The sequence below is a fragment of the Epinephelus lanceolatus genome, chromosome 8 (genome assembly GCF_041903045.1).
Source record: "Epinephelus lanceolatus isolate andai-2023 chromosome 8, ASM4190304v1, whole genome shotgun sequence".
NCBI classification, from domain to species: Eukaryota; Metazoa; Chordata; class Actinopteri; order Perciformes; family Serranidae; genus Epinephelus; species Epinephelus lanceolatus.
The window spans coordinates 43375299-43390351 of record NC_135741.1 but is presented as its reverse complement, the minus strand read 5'-3'; the positions used below and the strand labels follow the sequence as shown (position 1 = coordinate 43390351).

Here is a 15053-nt window from a genome sequence, read left to right as displayed (position 1 = left end):
CCTTGAGGCCATCACAAGATATTCACTAGTAGAGTAACGGTATACTCTCAGGTAGCCTAACGGCATACATGCTACTCACACAAGACTGATTTCACGTTTTCTTTAACGATACTGTGATTGTTGAACAAGGTAACGTTAACTAGGACCGAGGATGCGCAGTGTGTCCGAGCTGAACAATGATGGAGATTCACCGTGTTGTCTCTCTCTCTGATGCAGCCGTTTGCTAATTTAGTCACCTCATTTCGGCGTTTATCCAATTTTGTTGTATTATATCTTGTAATTTAAGTCTTTTGTTATTTAGATTTATTTTTGTAACAGACCAATAGAAACTAGTCGAAACTGGATAAGTCAAATGAAAAAGCAACAACCTTGGTTTATAAAAATCTGAAAAATAAGTGAACTGAAAAATGGTGAGTGTGTATGTATTCATCCCCTTGCTATAAAGCAGAGGTGGGAGTAAGTCACACATGTGCAAGTCATAAGCAAGTCTCAGGTTATATCCTTCAAGTCTCAAGCAAGTCCCAAGTCACTGTGGTGAAAATCAAGGAAGTCAAAGCGAGTCCTTGCTACAAGTCAAGCAAGTCGAGTCAAGTCATCGGTAAGGTCAAGCAAGTCACAAGTCAAGTCATACTCACAAACTCATGGAGATAATATAACATAAGATGCAGCTGGTGGTGGAATGTAACTGTAAGCACAAATTTGAGTCTTTTCTTCTTATGCCACTATCTACCTCTACTCCACTGCATTTATCTGACAGCTTTAGCTAGTGGTTACTTTACAAATTATAGATTTGCATTCAAAACATACAAAATGTACAAGTGCAGCTGGAACTATGAGTCAGTTATAATTTTGCTACTATTTCGATATTGATCTGAGTCCTGTACCTGTACAAAGTAATTTGTACAGGTACTCCAACTCCTTCAGGGTTGTCTTTGGCCTCTTTGTTGTCTCTCTGATTAATGCCCTTCTCGTTTGTTTGTTGTGGTGCCATATTCTTTTTTTTAATTATGTTTATAGTGGATATAATTGGGCTCAGTGGGATATTTAAAGTTTCAGGTATTTTTTAGAACCTACCACGGATTTGTACTTCTCCAAAACCTGATCTGTTTGGACAGCTCCCTGGTCTTCATGGTGCCGCTTGCTTATTGATACTGCAGATTCTGGGGCCTTTTAGAACAGGCTGATATACACTGAGTTCATGTGACACTTGCTCACAGGTGGATTTTATTTGAATAATTACGTGACTTTTCAAGCTAACTGGTAGCACTAGGTTTTATTTAGGGTCATCATAGCAGAAGGGGTAAATACATAGGCATGCACCATTTTTCAGTTTTTATTTTTCAAAACTTTTTCAAAGGTGATTATTATTTTCAATTCACTTTAACTTTGACTTTTTGTTTAGGTCCATTAAAAAAACAATCCAAATATAAAAATCTATTTAGATTACAGGTTGTAATGCAACAAAGTAAAAAAAAAAATTCCAAGAGGGGTTGAATAGTTTGGCAAGGCATTGTATTAGTGTAAACACTGGGTATGGTTGAAGTTTAATAACCTTGTCATTACCCAAAGCTCGTATTACCCATTATTAAAGTCTAAACAGTACAGTCTTTAGTGTCTCCCATTCTGTATTTCACGTGTTGCACATTCTTGCCTGTTGCCCTCCTGAGTCTATTTAATTTGCCTCTTGGTCTGAAAATGTTGTAGCCAGTTTCGGAAACTTAATGTTATCATGTAAACCCTGTTCTTGTAATCATTCAGCTTCTTAAATATGAAAAATTATATTAATAACAATGGTTTTCCCTCTCTGCTGTCATGCTATTTGTTGTTCAACACAGTCTGTCCTCCATGGCTTCATCAGAGGTCAGCATGCAGGAAATGAGTGAGGTTGTGATCGTCACCATACCAGAAGCAGTGGGTGAGGACCTCCCCTCTGTGGTGGAGGAGGATAAAGCAGTGCTGGTGACTGCAGAGCTGACCCCTCAGCCAGGGTAACATATACACACTGTGCACACAGCTTAGTGGTCACCAGTGTTGGGTAGTTACGCATTACTAGTAACAAGTAGTGTAAGTAGTGTAATTACGAATACAATTTCAGTAATAATATTCCAGTTACCCCAAAGCCAAACAACTTGTTACAACGTTACTTTTATTATCACATCACTACTGACATGAAACATAAAAGTCACATCAGCAGACTCATTTTCATAATCGTTGTGCTGCACAGGCACATCACAAAGCAGCAAGCTAGTTTTAAAGATGGAAACACTTCCCTTAGCGGCTGAAAATATTCCCATTACTTTGATTCTGCTGGGAGAAAAGATGACAAGAACACCATTGCTGCAGGTAGTAGAACTAAAACCCTTTCCACTGCGAAAAACACGTCCTTAAACCTCTGGGGCCGGTTGCACCAACTGGTCTTTACTACGCCCGGTTGTAACTCCTAAGACGGTCTTTGTTAAGACCAGTCTTAAGGAGTGGACTTACGCCGGTTGCACCAACAGGGCGTACGCCTGGTCTGTGTTGACAGTTTATTTACAGTTTAAGATTTGAAGAAAACATGGAGGATCAATGAAAAAGAAAGGGTAACTTTACTGACAATGGAATTAGAAAATCGAGCTGTGGATGGCCCAACAGGCAGTAGATTTGTGGACACTGTATTTGGAAGGACTGTATTTTGGAAGGCTCCGTTTCCATAGAAACGGAGTGCAATCAGCAACTGTAAGGCTGGTGGTAGTGCTGCGTTGCAGCCCGACACAAACTGGTGACAGCTCTTCAGTAAGTTCAAATAGATCTCTCCTACCGAATCGAAAACTCTCAATCAGCCCTTTATTCAGCCCAGTCATTATTTACGTCCATTGGATTGCTTATGTCCCTAATCACTCTCTCCCGTCTAAATGCCTGCTCGTTGTACAGACAGTGGATGAGACATGCTATTATCAAGCTGCGCTCATGTGCTCTAGAGCGCAGAGACCTTGCACCTGTTTTTGACTAGGCGTAAGATTTACGCCCGGTCTTAGTAAGAAGAAGGTTTAAGCCTAGATGGTGTAACCGGTGTAACTATTAGGTTGGACTAAGACCACCAAGTTATGACCGACTTAGCTTAAGGCCAGGCGTAAGCCCTGTTGGTGCAACCGGCCCCTGGTCTGAAACACCTCAGCTGCTACAACTGACAGCAGGAAAATACTAGGGGTGGGTATCGCCATATGACCCACGATATGATATTATCACGATACTTAGATCACAAAACAGTATTATAGTGGTATGCTGAGTATTGCGATAAAATATATTGCGATTTATTACCTTTTTGTTCCAACTAGGCTTGTCACGATACCAGAATTTCAGTAGTTGATGCCAATACCAGTGAATTTCCACGATTCTCGATACTCATTCGATACCACGATAAAAATAAAAAAACAGAACTCATGTATTTCTAAATTCACTACTTTATTAAAACTGTTTCAAACTTTAACTTTAACTCTAAGGCCTCATTTACACTGCAAGCGATTCACAAGTGTTGCGGCAGCACATGTGTATTCACACCAAAACCCAAAAGACGTGTTGTGCAGCGGCCATTGCTGTCCCGTCAAAATACAAACCACACACGAACAGTTGGTGGCGGTAGTGCACCGTGTTTGCAAATCTCCAATAAGCCCCAAAAAAGAAGAAGTGAGTTTGGACCCAAAGCCCAGGATGGACGGGTTCGCGTGCCAGTGATTATTCCAACGCTTGGAGAATTAATATTTAGCACTACAAATGGGTAAGTACATAAAACGTGCCTGTCAGGTCTCGGTTGGTTAAGGGGGAGATATCTATGGTGGCCGAGAGAGCCCGCTGAGGGCAAAGTTGTATCCAGTACTTACGGTACCGAAAAAAAACAGGTACCGACGTATTTTTTGCGTGTTGGCATGGACATGGTACCGAAGTATCGGTTCTCATGACAACCCTAGTTCCAACTGCAAATTATTTTCCCAAAGGAAAACTTTGTCAACATCAGTTTTACCTCATAAGACAAAGTTTTCAGTCTGTTCATCTGATTTTAATCATTTTTATTGCAGCAAAATGTGATACAAAGCATATAGACTGACCAACGCTGTCACAAAACCTGTCAGAAATGCTGCATATACCTGACAAACTGAACTGTTGGCAGTTCCAATACCCTCTGTGAGACCAGATCAAGCGCGTGGGCGAAACACTTCACATGCAGGTATCCTGCTAATTGAATGGCAACACCCATGTTAGAAGCATTGTCTGTTATAACCACAATCCCCCATTCTTGTGTTGCATTTTGCAGGAGGTCTGCAATGTTTGCTCTGGTGTGACTCATGTACTGCTCTAGTTTGGAGAACATGAGACAGCAGTCGCCAGTCCTATGTGAGATAATGTGCTGTTATTGTCACATATAAATCCACTGACCAGTGGACCGGTGACCACTGTCCAGGCGTCGCGAGTCAATGCCACCCTTCCTGCTGTACTCAAAGATTCCTCAACTTTATGCTTCACTTCTTTGTAGAGCTTGAATACGGCTGTGTCGGTGAAAAAATGTGGGGATGGAGTCACGTACCTGGGTTTCAGTGTTTTTAGCATGTAACAAAAGCCTTTGTTTTCAACAACGCTGGATGGACCCAGATCTTTGCACATGAAGTAGGTGATGGACTGTGTTATTTTCTTCACTCTCTCAGAGTTGGATGGTAGTTTTATCGAGCTAAGTGTGGTCGGTGTAGATTTTTCGGCGGAGTGGGTTTAGCATTAGCTTTGCCGTCAGCGGCTAATGCTATCTCTGGAGTTTGGTAAAGTTGGACATATATTCATAGATTCCAAATTTGCGGGTTAATAACTCTTAAACGAAATATTGTTGAAGCACATACGACACTACTGTCTTACCTTGGTAAAGTAGACAACAAGCTACAACGTAAATTTCATCAGAACAAGCCGTCTTTTGAGCTCGGCCAATAAAATTGATGACTATGCACAGCCAAGTGTGAAACGAGTGTGCAGGGGCCGTCTACAAAGTGCAACAAAGTCTCCCCCAAAATCACCTCCGACATTAATGGTCTCCTGCTGATCATACTACAACACTTAATTTGGAGGAATATGCTTTGTCATAAATTGGCTGAATTGTTCTGGAGTAAATTATTCAATACTTTCAATACTATGTGGTGAAGTGTCCCCAAAATCACTTGACACATTAATGGTCTCCTGCTGATCATACTACAACACTCAGTTTGGAGGCATACACTTCTTTATGATTTTGCAGAATTTTTATTAGAAAAATTATTCAATAGATTTAATACTTTGCAGTGTTGTCTCCCCCAAATTACTTCACACATTAATGATCTCCTGCTGAACATACAACACTCAATTTTAAGGCATATGCTTTTTCATAATTTTGCTGAATTTTTATTAGGAAAATTATTCAATAGTTTCAATACTATGCAGTGTAGTCTACCCAAAATCACTTCACACATTAATGGTCTCCTGCTGATCATACTGCAACACCCACCTTGTCATCATTTTGCTGTTTTTTGGGGAGGGAAATTATTCAATAATTTTAATACCGTGCAGTGTAGCCTCTCCAAAATCACTTCACAAATAATACTTGTTTCATTTAGATTATACTACAGCACTTAGCTTGGAGAAATATGCTTCTCCATAATTTGGGGGAGTTTGGCAAAGTCTTAAAATAGATTGGAGGGTTTAGAGAATGTAAGGATTGAAAATGTTTAAAGATAGAAGATTCCCATTACTCCAGCCATGGCTGCTTTCAGACAGGCATAAGTCAAACTTGTTGCAAAATTTGTGCAACTGAAATAAACATCTGTGTATGGTCTATAGTTCATTAGAAAAAAAAAACAATACAGACTGCAAATATTTATTCCTGAAAGATAAAAGCAGTAATTCTATTTTTCTTTTTAATGTATGTCAAAATCAGGATTGTGGGGATTTATTCATCAATAATGTACAGTTTTATATGTGGTATAGATATTCAAGAAGTGTTTTTTTCTTCTGATGTAATTTTATTGTGTTAAACCTGGTCAAAATCTTGTTTCAGAGTCTCAATTCATGTCTCAAGAACACTGCTGAGTGACTTTGTATCTTTTTATTTTTTGGCTGTGTGAATTTGTTCTGTGTAAGTTTGCTAAGGATTAACTGAGTGAACTTGTTTTGATGGCTCTTCTCTTAATATAATTTTATTCACGACAAATCCAGAGTTTCACCACTTTGACCAAATCACAATATGCTTTAACAATGTCAAAAAACAACAACAGAAATATTAGGCAAGCAAATGGAGCATCATACATGATTTCTACAGTATTATGCTATGTTTATTTTGGGACTACAATAAATTGCTCTGACTGAACCCCGGTTTTCAACTACTGACCACTGGATAAAGTTTCTAAATGAGAAAATGTAAAGGGTTGAAGAAAAACACTTTCTCCAGTGGTTGCAGTAAAAAAGATTCTGCTTAAAGGGGCGTCGGTGGCTTAGTGGTAGAGCAGGAGCCCCATGTACAAGGCTGTTGCCGCAGTGGCCCGGGTTCAACTGCAGCCTGTGGCCCTTTGCTGCATGTCATCCACCCTCTCTCTCTCCCCCTTTCAGAACTTACCTGTCCTGTCCATTAAAGGCAAAATGCCCTAAAAATATCATTAAAAAAAAAAAGGATTGAAAAAAATAATTAAATCTTTAAGAGCTAGGTGGTTTCACTTAGCAATTATGGTCTCTTGATGTTTGAAATTAGTGTTGTAGTATGATCAGCAGGAGACCATTAATGTGTGAAGTGATTTTGGGGACATACACTGCATAGTATTGAATCTATTGAATAATTTTCCTAATAAAAATTCAGCAAAATTATGAAAAAGTATATGCCTCAAAATTTGAGTGTTGTAGTAGTATAGTATGCTATGTATAGTATGCTCAGCAGGAGACCATTAATGTGTGAAGTAATTTGGGGGAGACAATACTGCAAAGTATTGAATCTAATGAATAATTTTCTTAATACAAATTCTAAAAAATTATGAAAAAGCATGTTCCTCCAAATTAAGTATTGTAGTATGATCAGCAGGAGACCATTAATGTGTGAAGTGATCTTGGGGACACTACACTGCATAGTTTTAACATTATTAAATAATTTACTCCAGAACAATTCTGCCAATTTATGAAAAAGCATATTCCTCCAAATTAAGTGTTGTAGTATGATCAGCAGGAGACTATTAATGTCGGAGGTGATTTTGGGGAGACTACACTGCATAGTATTGAATCTATTGAATAATTTTGTAAGATCTCTTTTTTGGTGTTGCACTTTGTAGACGTCCCTGTGCACTTGTTTCACAGGTTGTGCATAGAGATCAATGTTACTGGCCGAGCTCAAAAGACGGCTTGTTCTGAGGAAATTTACGTTGTAGCTTGTTGTCTACCTCACCAAGGTAAGACAGTAGTGTCGTATGTGCTTCAACAATATTTCGTTTATAAGTTGTTGACCGGCAAAGTCCAAATCTGTGAATATACAGTACAGGCCAAAAGTTTGGACACACCTTCTCATTCAATGCGTTTTCTTTATTTTCATGACTATTTACATTGTAGATTCTCACTGAAGGCATCAAAACTATGAATGAACACATGTGGAGTTATGTACTTAACAAAAAAAGGTGAAATAACTGAAAACATGTTTTATATTCTAGTTTCTTCAAAATAGCCACCCTTTGCTCTGATTACTGCTTTGCACACTCTTGGCATTCTCTCCATGAGCTTCAAGAGGTAGTCACCTGAAATGGTTTTCCAACAGTCTTGAAGGAGTTCCCAGAGGTGTTTAGCACTTGTTGGCCCCTTTGCCTTCACTCTGCGGTCCAGCTCACCCCAAACCATCTCGATTGGGTTCAGGTCCGGTGACTGTGGAGGCCAGGTCATCTGCCGCAGCACTCCATCACTCTCCTTCTTGGTCAAATAGCCCTTACACAGCCTGGAGGTGTGTTTGGGGTCATTGTCCTGTTGAAAAATAAATGATTGTCCAACTAAACGCAAACCGGATGGGATGGCATGTCGCTGCAGGATGCTGTGGTAGCCATGCTGGTTCAGTGTGCCTTCAATTTTGAATAAATCCCCAACAGTGTCACCAGCAAAACACCCCCACACCATCACACCTCCTCCTCCATGCTTCACAGTGGGAACCAGGCATGTGGAATCCATCCGTTCACCTTTTCTGCGTCTCACAAAGACGCGGCGGTTGGAACCAAAGATCTGAAATTTGGACTCATCAGACCAAAGCACAGATTTCCACTGGTCTAATGTCCATTCCTTGTGTTTCTTGGCCCAAACAAATCTCTTCTGCTTGTTGCCTCTCCTTAGCAGTGGTTTCCTAGCAGCTATTTGACCATGAAGGCCTGATTCGCGCAGTCTCCTCTTAACAGTTGTTCTAGAGATGGGTCTGCTGCTAGAACTCTGTGTGGCATTCATCTGGTCTCTGATCTGAGCTGCTGTTAACTTGCCATTTCTGAGGCTGGTGACTCGGATGAACTTATCCTCAGAAGCAGAGGTGACTCTTGGTCTTCCTTTCCTGGGTCAGTCCTCATGTGTGCCGGTTTCGTTGTAGCGCTTGATGGTTTTTGCGACTCCACTTGGGGACACATTTAAAGTTTTTGCAATTTTCCGGACTGACTGACCTTCATTTCTTAAAGTAATGATGGCCACTCATTTTTCTTTAGTTAGCTGATTGGTTCTTGCCATAATATGAATTTTAACAATTGTCCAATAGGGCTGTCGGCTGTGTATTAACCTGACTTCTGCACAACACAACTGATGGTCCCAACCCCATTGATAAAGCAAGAAATTCCACTAATTAACCCTGATAAGGCACACCTGTGAAGTGGAAACCATTTCAGGTGACTACCTCTTGAAGCTCATGGAGAGAATGCCAAGAGTGTGCAAAGCAGTAATCAGAGCAAAGGGTGGCTATTTTGAAGAAACTAGAATATAAAACATGTTTTCAGTTATTTCACCTTTTTTTGTTAAGTACATAACTCCACATGTGTTCATTCATAGTTTTGATGCCTTCAGTGAGAATCTACAATGTAAATAGTCATGAAAATAAAGAAAACGCATTGAATGAGAAGGTGTGTCCAAACTTTTGGCCTGTACTGTATGTCCAACTTTACTGAAGTTATCTCTGGACGGTGGCGTGTTAGGTGAGCCCTCATGTTCATAGTATTCCCAGACTATTTTATTCTCATATGACACTGCTTGCCAATCACGTGTCGTGTCCAAGTCCTCCTTTTCCTCTGTGTCAAAAAATCCAAAATAACTCCAGACATTTGATTTAAATGCGGATGGCTCGTTACTGATTTATTTCTCCGTTGCCTCCATCTTTGTTTTGATGAACTTCCCGCCAAATGCGGCTGACTGAGACCTCTGCTGACCTCACCAGGAAAAAAAACATCAGCACCATCTAATGGACTGAAAAAGCAATTAATTTTTCTTATTGTAGTGCTACAAGTTGTATTAAAATGTGTATTTGCAAAAACTAATAATGAATATAATAAAAGATCAATACTTGCTGTCATTTTCCCGATACAATATTGCCACGCAAAATATTGTGATATTATGCTGCATTGATTTTTTTTTTGCCCCACCCCTAGAAGATACTGGTCACAGGCAACTGCAGACCCCAGGTAAAAATAAATAAATGAATAAATGAAAACTAATTATTTGCAAGCCAAACAGCCTTAGCTACACAAACACCACGTTTACACATAGCCGGGTATTTAGAGAAATGAATATTTCCCCCCTCCGTTTTCAATAATAACATCGTGCACACAACATCGTTTTCAAAAATGTTGTCATTTACATGAACCCGGATAAATACGCCATCTAGCGCCGTCATAACTATGCCAAACCTATGGGCGGCAGTGTAGGGAGAAGGATGAAGCCATGCATGCCAATCACAATCCTCAGAATCGACAACAACAACGAATAAGACGCGCGACTTCCTGCTCCTTTCAAAACAGTAAACATGGCGAGAGGTTCGTTTGTGTGGACTGACAGTGAAGTGGAGCTACTCTTAAATGTCGCTTTGCACAAACGTAAAAATGAGTACCACCTTAACAGCATCCATGATCAGTAGCCAAACAAAGTGTAAACATAGGTCGCTCACATGACGTCAAACATTTGCTGGCGCATGCTGTGACGTTTCAGAACCTAAAACCCCGTTTCACCCAGTTTAGACGGCAACACATAAACGGTGTTTTCAGAAATCTCCAAATCTCCACGTTGGCCGGAGTTTTTACAAATGATCATTTTCCGTGAAAAAAACTCCGTTTGCGTGTAAACAAGAGGCCAAACCACATGAAAATATGTGCGTTTTTCCTACGTGTAAACGGGAAAGGCATTACTGTTGGCAGGGAGTGATAAGTAAAGTAATAATATTACTTTTGAAAAGAGTAATGAGTAATGTATTATATTTTTAGTGTGATGAGCCCAACACTGGTGGTTACAAGCAAAGACTTAGGGAACCGAATGTGAATTTTGAAGGAGATTGTCTTGTTCAGTTTGCTAAATGAAAACTTAAACATTGCAGTTTTTTCTGTCTTGTTCCAGGGAGAGCATCCTCACAGTAGCACCAGTAGAAGCAGAAGCTGAGGCCAGCAGAACAGATTCAATGTCGAGAGAAGAGGCAGTCATTGGTAACGTGACCTGTACGACTTTATTACGCTTTGTAAAATGTGGCTGTTAAGTAGCAGCTGATCTAAACTTTAGTCTTGGTTTAATGTAAAGTAGAATGGTGAAATTTAGAAGAGAAGAGTTTATCTGTGATGTTCTGTTATTCTAAGTTTTTGTGAAGTCAGTGGAACAAATCACAACATTGCTGCAGTCAGCAATGTTGTTTCTGACTGCTGTTTCAGTCAGTGCAGTCCTCCCAGTCTATGATCCAAATGAGATCATCTTATAATGTTGTAAATACTTCTTATATCATCAGTTATTATGATCACATAAAGAATTGACTGGATGGTTGTATGAGGGTCTTTCTGTCTGTCTCTGCAGTGAAATTAACAGAGGAGGTGGATGTGGAAGCAGATGTCTTCTACCCAATCACCTGTGGAGATGCCAAAGCCACGCTAGTGTGGAAGAAATTTGTCTGCCCTGGAATCAATGTGAAATGTGTCCAGGTACACACTGTCATTTTTACAGTTTTTCACAGTTTGTTTAAAATCTAATTCCCTAACACATTTAAAGGGAGACTTTAGTATTTTACAATGTGGTCCCTATTTTCTTATGTTTTTGTGTCTGTGAAAAATGGAGATAAAGTTTTTGCACTTGGTTCAGTATTGAGTGACATTGCTGCAGCCACATTGGCAAAACAGGTTGTGATCCCTGCAGGCAATTGTGTGTCGTCAAGAGATGCACAGAGATTTGACTTGTGGGAGGATAAAAAAACAGTGGAGTGGGGGTTTAAGAGAGGAAGAGTTTGTTGTTTTGGAGCACAAAAAGATTTCCTAAGGCTTTTCCTAAAAGACTTTCATTGTCATGGCTGAATGTTAAGATGATTCTGACGATGTAAAAAAGGCTGTGAGATTTCAGAAAGAGACATCTTCTTTTGTGAGACTTGGAAACAAAACAGACCGAAACAAGCGAAAAGTACAGGAAACAATTTCCTTTCTCTGTGGGATCCTTTCCATAATGTCGTCAGACACTTCTCATAACAATCTGAGCCTGTCAGTGGCAAAAACAAGCACTTTATTGGTCGTAAATTGATGGTACTCAATTACCTGCAGGGTTTACATTAACAGCCTGTTTTTATAGTTGGGGCTGCAGCGCTCTCTCTCAATTCTTGACCAATTTAAAAAAAAATGTTGTCTCCATTAGTCACTTTGCCACAAAAACAAGGGGAAATAAGGTCCAGGTTTATAATACTGTGGTTTTCCTTCAAAGTAGAAGTAGATTAAGTTAAGGATTAAGTGGATCATTAACAGCTTCTGATAGTTTTTACTTCCTCCCTAATCAGTTCAATGAACAGCTCATCAGCCCGAAGGAGTTTGTGTGTTTAGCAGGGAAATCCACTCTAAAGGACTGGAAGAGAGCCATCCGCCTCAACGGCACCATGCTCAGGTCTGGACACATCAAATACTCTAACAGTGAATTTTACTTGGTCTGATATTATTGAATAAAGACCCTACAGCTTCCTTTGTTATTCAGCATATACTCAACAAAACCCATCTGTTTCCAATGCTGTTGTCCAGAGGGCTGTGCCACAAAGCCAGTTCAAGTGAGCCAGGTTTACTTTGCCTGAGCTGGCTCAACAAACCTTAAAGCCTCAGTCAGAGATAACAGCTAACACAAAAATGATTATTAACTGTCCCAGGCTTTCTGCTTCAGGCTCAGTGTGCATTCACATAAAACGAATCAATGATGCATTCAGAATGTCATTTAAAATTGATTTCAAGCTGTTTAAGATCAAACTTGATGCAGCAGATTTAAATGTTACACTCAAGAGCTGCATTTAGGTCTGACACTGTCCCATAACGAAGGATATGTGTAAGTCACTTTAATTTTTGGACAAATCACAAAGTCAGTCAAATCACAAAATCAGTAAAAAGTATCATTTTTACTGATTGAATATTAGCTGTGACAAATACCAATAGACTAATCAATTAGCTGTAATGTGCCAGCAGTGGAAAACAGATGTCAGCAAGTCAGAACTAAGCATATAAACATAATCCAAAGTGGTAACATTATGGTAGGATTTGAGGGAATTATCCCGCATTTCAAGCACAAGTTCATCCTGATTAAAAATATAGTGAACTATTGTGCTGCCTGTGATTTTTATAGAAGGTTTCTTTTATAGTCAGCGTGGACAAATGGACTAGAGAACACTACAAACATCTGTAGTTCTTAAAGAAAAAAAAGGGGGGAAAAAAGTGACACGATGCATACAGCAAGCTCTGAGGTTACTGTAATTGCATTGCAAGGCTTTGTTCAGTTGCATTTATGTAAAGTTACAGCTCATCAAGTTGAATAAAGTGCATTTTTAATGGATTCCCGTGGTCAGCAATCTGTGCTGCTCATATATTCTCATTTATTATAGCGTGAGGAACTGTGAAGGGAGCTTTTTAGCAGATTTTAAGCCAAAACTCTGAACATAAACTGGTCCCTACCAGGTTAGGTCTGCTGCATAAGTCACATGCCGAGCAAGCCAGGTTAAAAGAGAGCCACAGAAAACTCTGACTGACTTTTGGACCCTTTAACTATTTTGGTGATTAATAACATTTAAACACGTTCTCCAGACTAGATAATGTTGCAGTAATATTGTTGGAATTTGACAAAATTTGAGCGGTCACAAATAATGCAGAGATGGATTGAATTTGTGTCAATTGTTGTGATTTTAAAGATTAAGATAACACATTGATAATTTCATTCTGTGAAAGGGACCATTGAGAATGAGTCCATTTACTTTTTAAACTAAACATTTTAAAGCCGATACATCCATACTTTTATTTCAGCACAATGTTCAATTTAGGTCTTTTAATAGAAAGGTCTTGCATTGCAGTGTTGCTAATTTTACTTTAATAAAGAATTTCAATATATTTTTCACCACTGGTTGCATCAAAGAACTCCAGGCATGCTGAGAATAGTCTGCTTGCTTTAGCCAAACTGAATTACTGTAGGGAAACCAGGCTGAGCCACTGCAGCCATTTGAATATATTTTATTAGTACCAAGACTAAACATCCATAGTTCCATTTGTGCCTCTTTGCTGTAATCTAAACAGAATCATCGTTCAGACATGTTCAGTGTTCAGCCAACTTTGCTATTTACATTTCTGATTGATCCTCACCACTAGGAAAACATTAAATGTAAAGTTAAATCAGCATTAACTTGCCTACAGTCAACATGCTAACGTTTCATTAGCATGTAACCTGCTTCCAGTTAGCATGTTGACATGGTGATAATGACAATATGAAAATATGTCAGCATTAGACCAAGATAGACAGAGTTGAAGGAGGATTTCAGAGCAGAGACAAACAAATGTTGTGCAAGATTGTATATCACCCATTCTTGAGAATTGGGACAAATCATCTTACCAAAAATACCCTTAAAATTCTAACTTACCATTAACACACTAATTCCATTTCTGGGGTGAAACCTTATTTTCAAAGGCTTTCAATGCATGACATAAATATGATTTTTAAACTATTTAATCTGCTTTCATTTCTTTTAATTTCTAAACTTGCCATGGGCCAGAAAACAGCCTTGTCCCAGACAAGAATCCACAACTTCAATTAAAAAATGTGTTAAAAGCCTTCAAAATCAAACACTAATAGTACTGACAATGTCTGTGTAAAAATGTACTTTGCTATAATCATCTTTGTTCTAAAATATATTTTTTATGAACATGTTGGCCCTTTAAAGATGCGTTGCTGATTGTTGTCAGTGCCATCAGTTTTCTTTCTTTCTTTTTTAACAATCAGTTTATTGATTTTTTTTCACATAAAAATACAGTGGTTCACAGATTCTGTGTTACAGTTGTCAGTTTAACAGAGCCATACAACAAGACTCAACATCCCTCTCCCCCCACTTACCACCCCTGGCACCTACCCCATTCAAGCACAAGAAAAACAGAAGCTGGAAAGTTACATAGCAAGAAAAAAAAAATAAAAAAATAAACATCTCATGCAAGGTGCATTGTTGTAATTCCCATTTCAGTCCAAAGAGATCTGACATTCTGTGCTGTTCACATAAGACAAAAAAGAGTTCCAAGTCCCATCAAATGAATCAGTTCTACCAGACAGGGTCAGTCTGATTTTCTCCAGCTTGAGAAAATAAAGCATCTCTTTGATCCATATCTTATAGGTGGATGGGACTGTGGATTTCAATTTCAACAGAATTAACCTCCTGGCCAGCAGGGTTGTAAATGCAATTAAATCTTTTTTAGAGAAAGAAACAGTGAAGTGATTGTGAAGGCCACACACCAAACAGAGCAGTCAGAGCATTAGGGGCGATATCTTTATCAGTTTTCTATCAGAACAATTTTATAAGGCAGAAAAGGGGCTAGCTATATCCTAAGGACTCC

The 15053-nt window shown here is 39.1% G+C and overlaps 1 protein-coding gene across 2 annotated transcripts in view; it reads left to right on the top strand.

Moving 5' to 3' along the window:
• Positions 1-15053, top strand: part of gmeb2 (glucocorticoid modulatory element binding protein 2) — a 28296-nt gene that overhangs the window by 447 nt on the left and 12796 nt on the right. Inside the window, exons 2-5 of one of the 2 annotated variants that reach the window (XM_033630066.2) lie at positions 1836-1988; positions 10585-10670; positions 11029-11153; positions 11990-12093. In XM_033630066.2, coding sequence (XP_033485957.2) covers positions 1846-1988; positions 10585-10670; positions 11029-11153; positions 11990-12093 — 458 coding nt within the window. In that variant the 5' untranslated portion in view covers positions 1836-1845. Of the gene's footprint in view, positions 1-1835; positions 1989-10584; positions 10683-11028; positions 11154-11989; positions 12094-15053 lie in introns of both variants that reach the window. The other variant, XM_033630064.2, reaches the window with a different exon arrangement.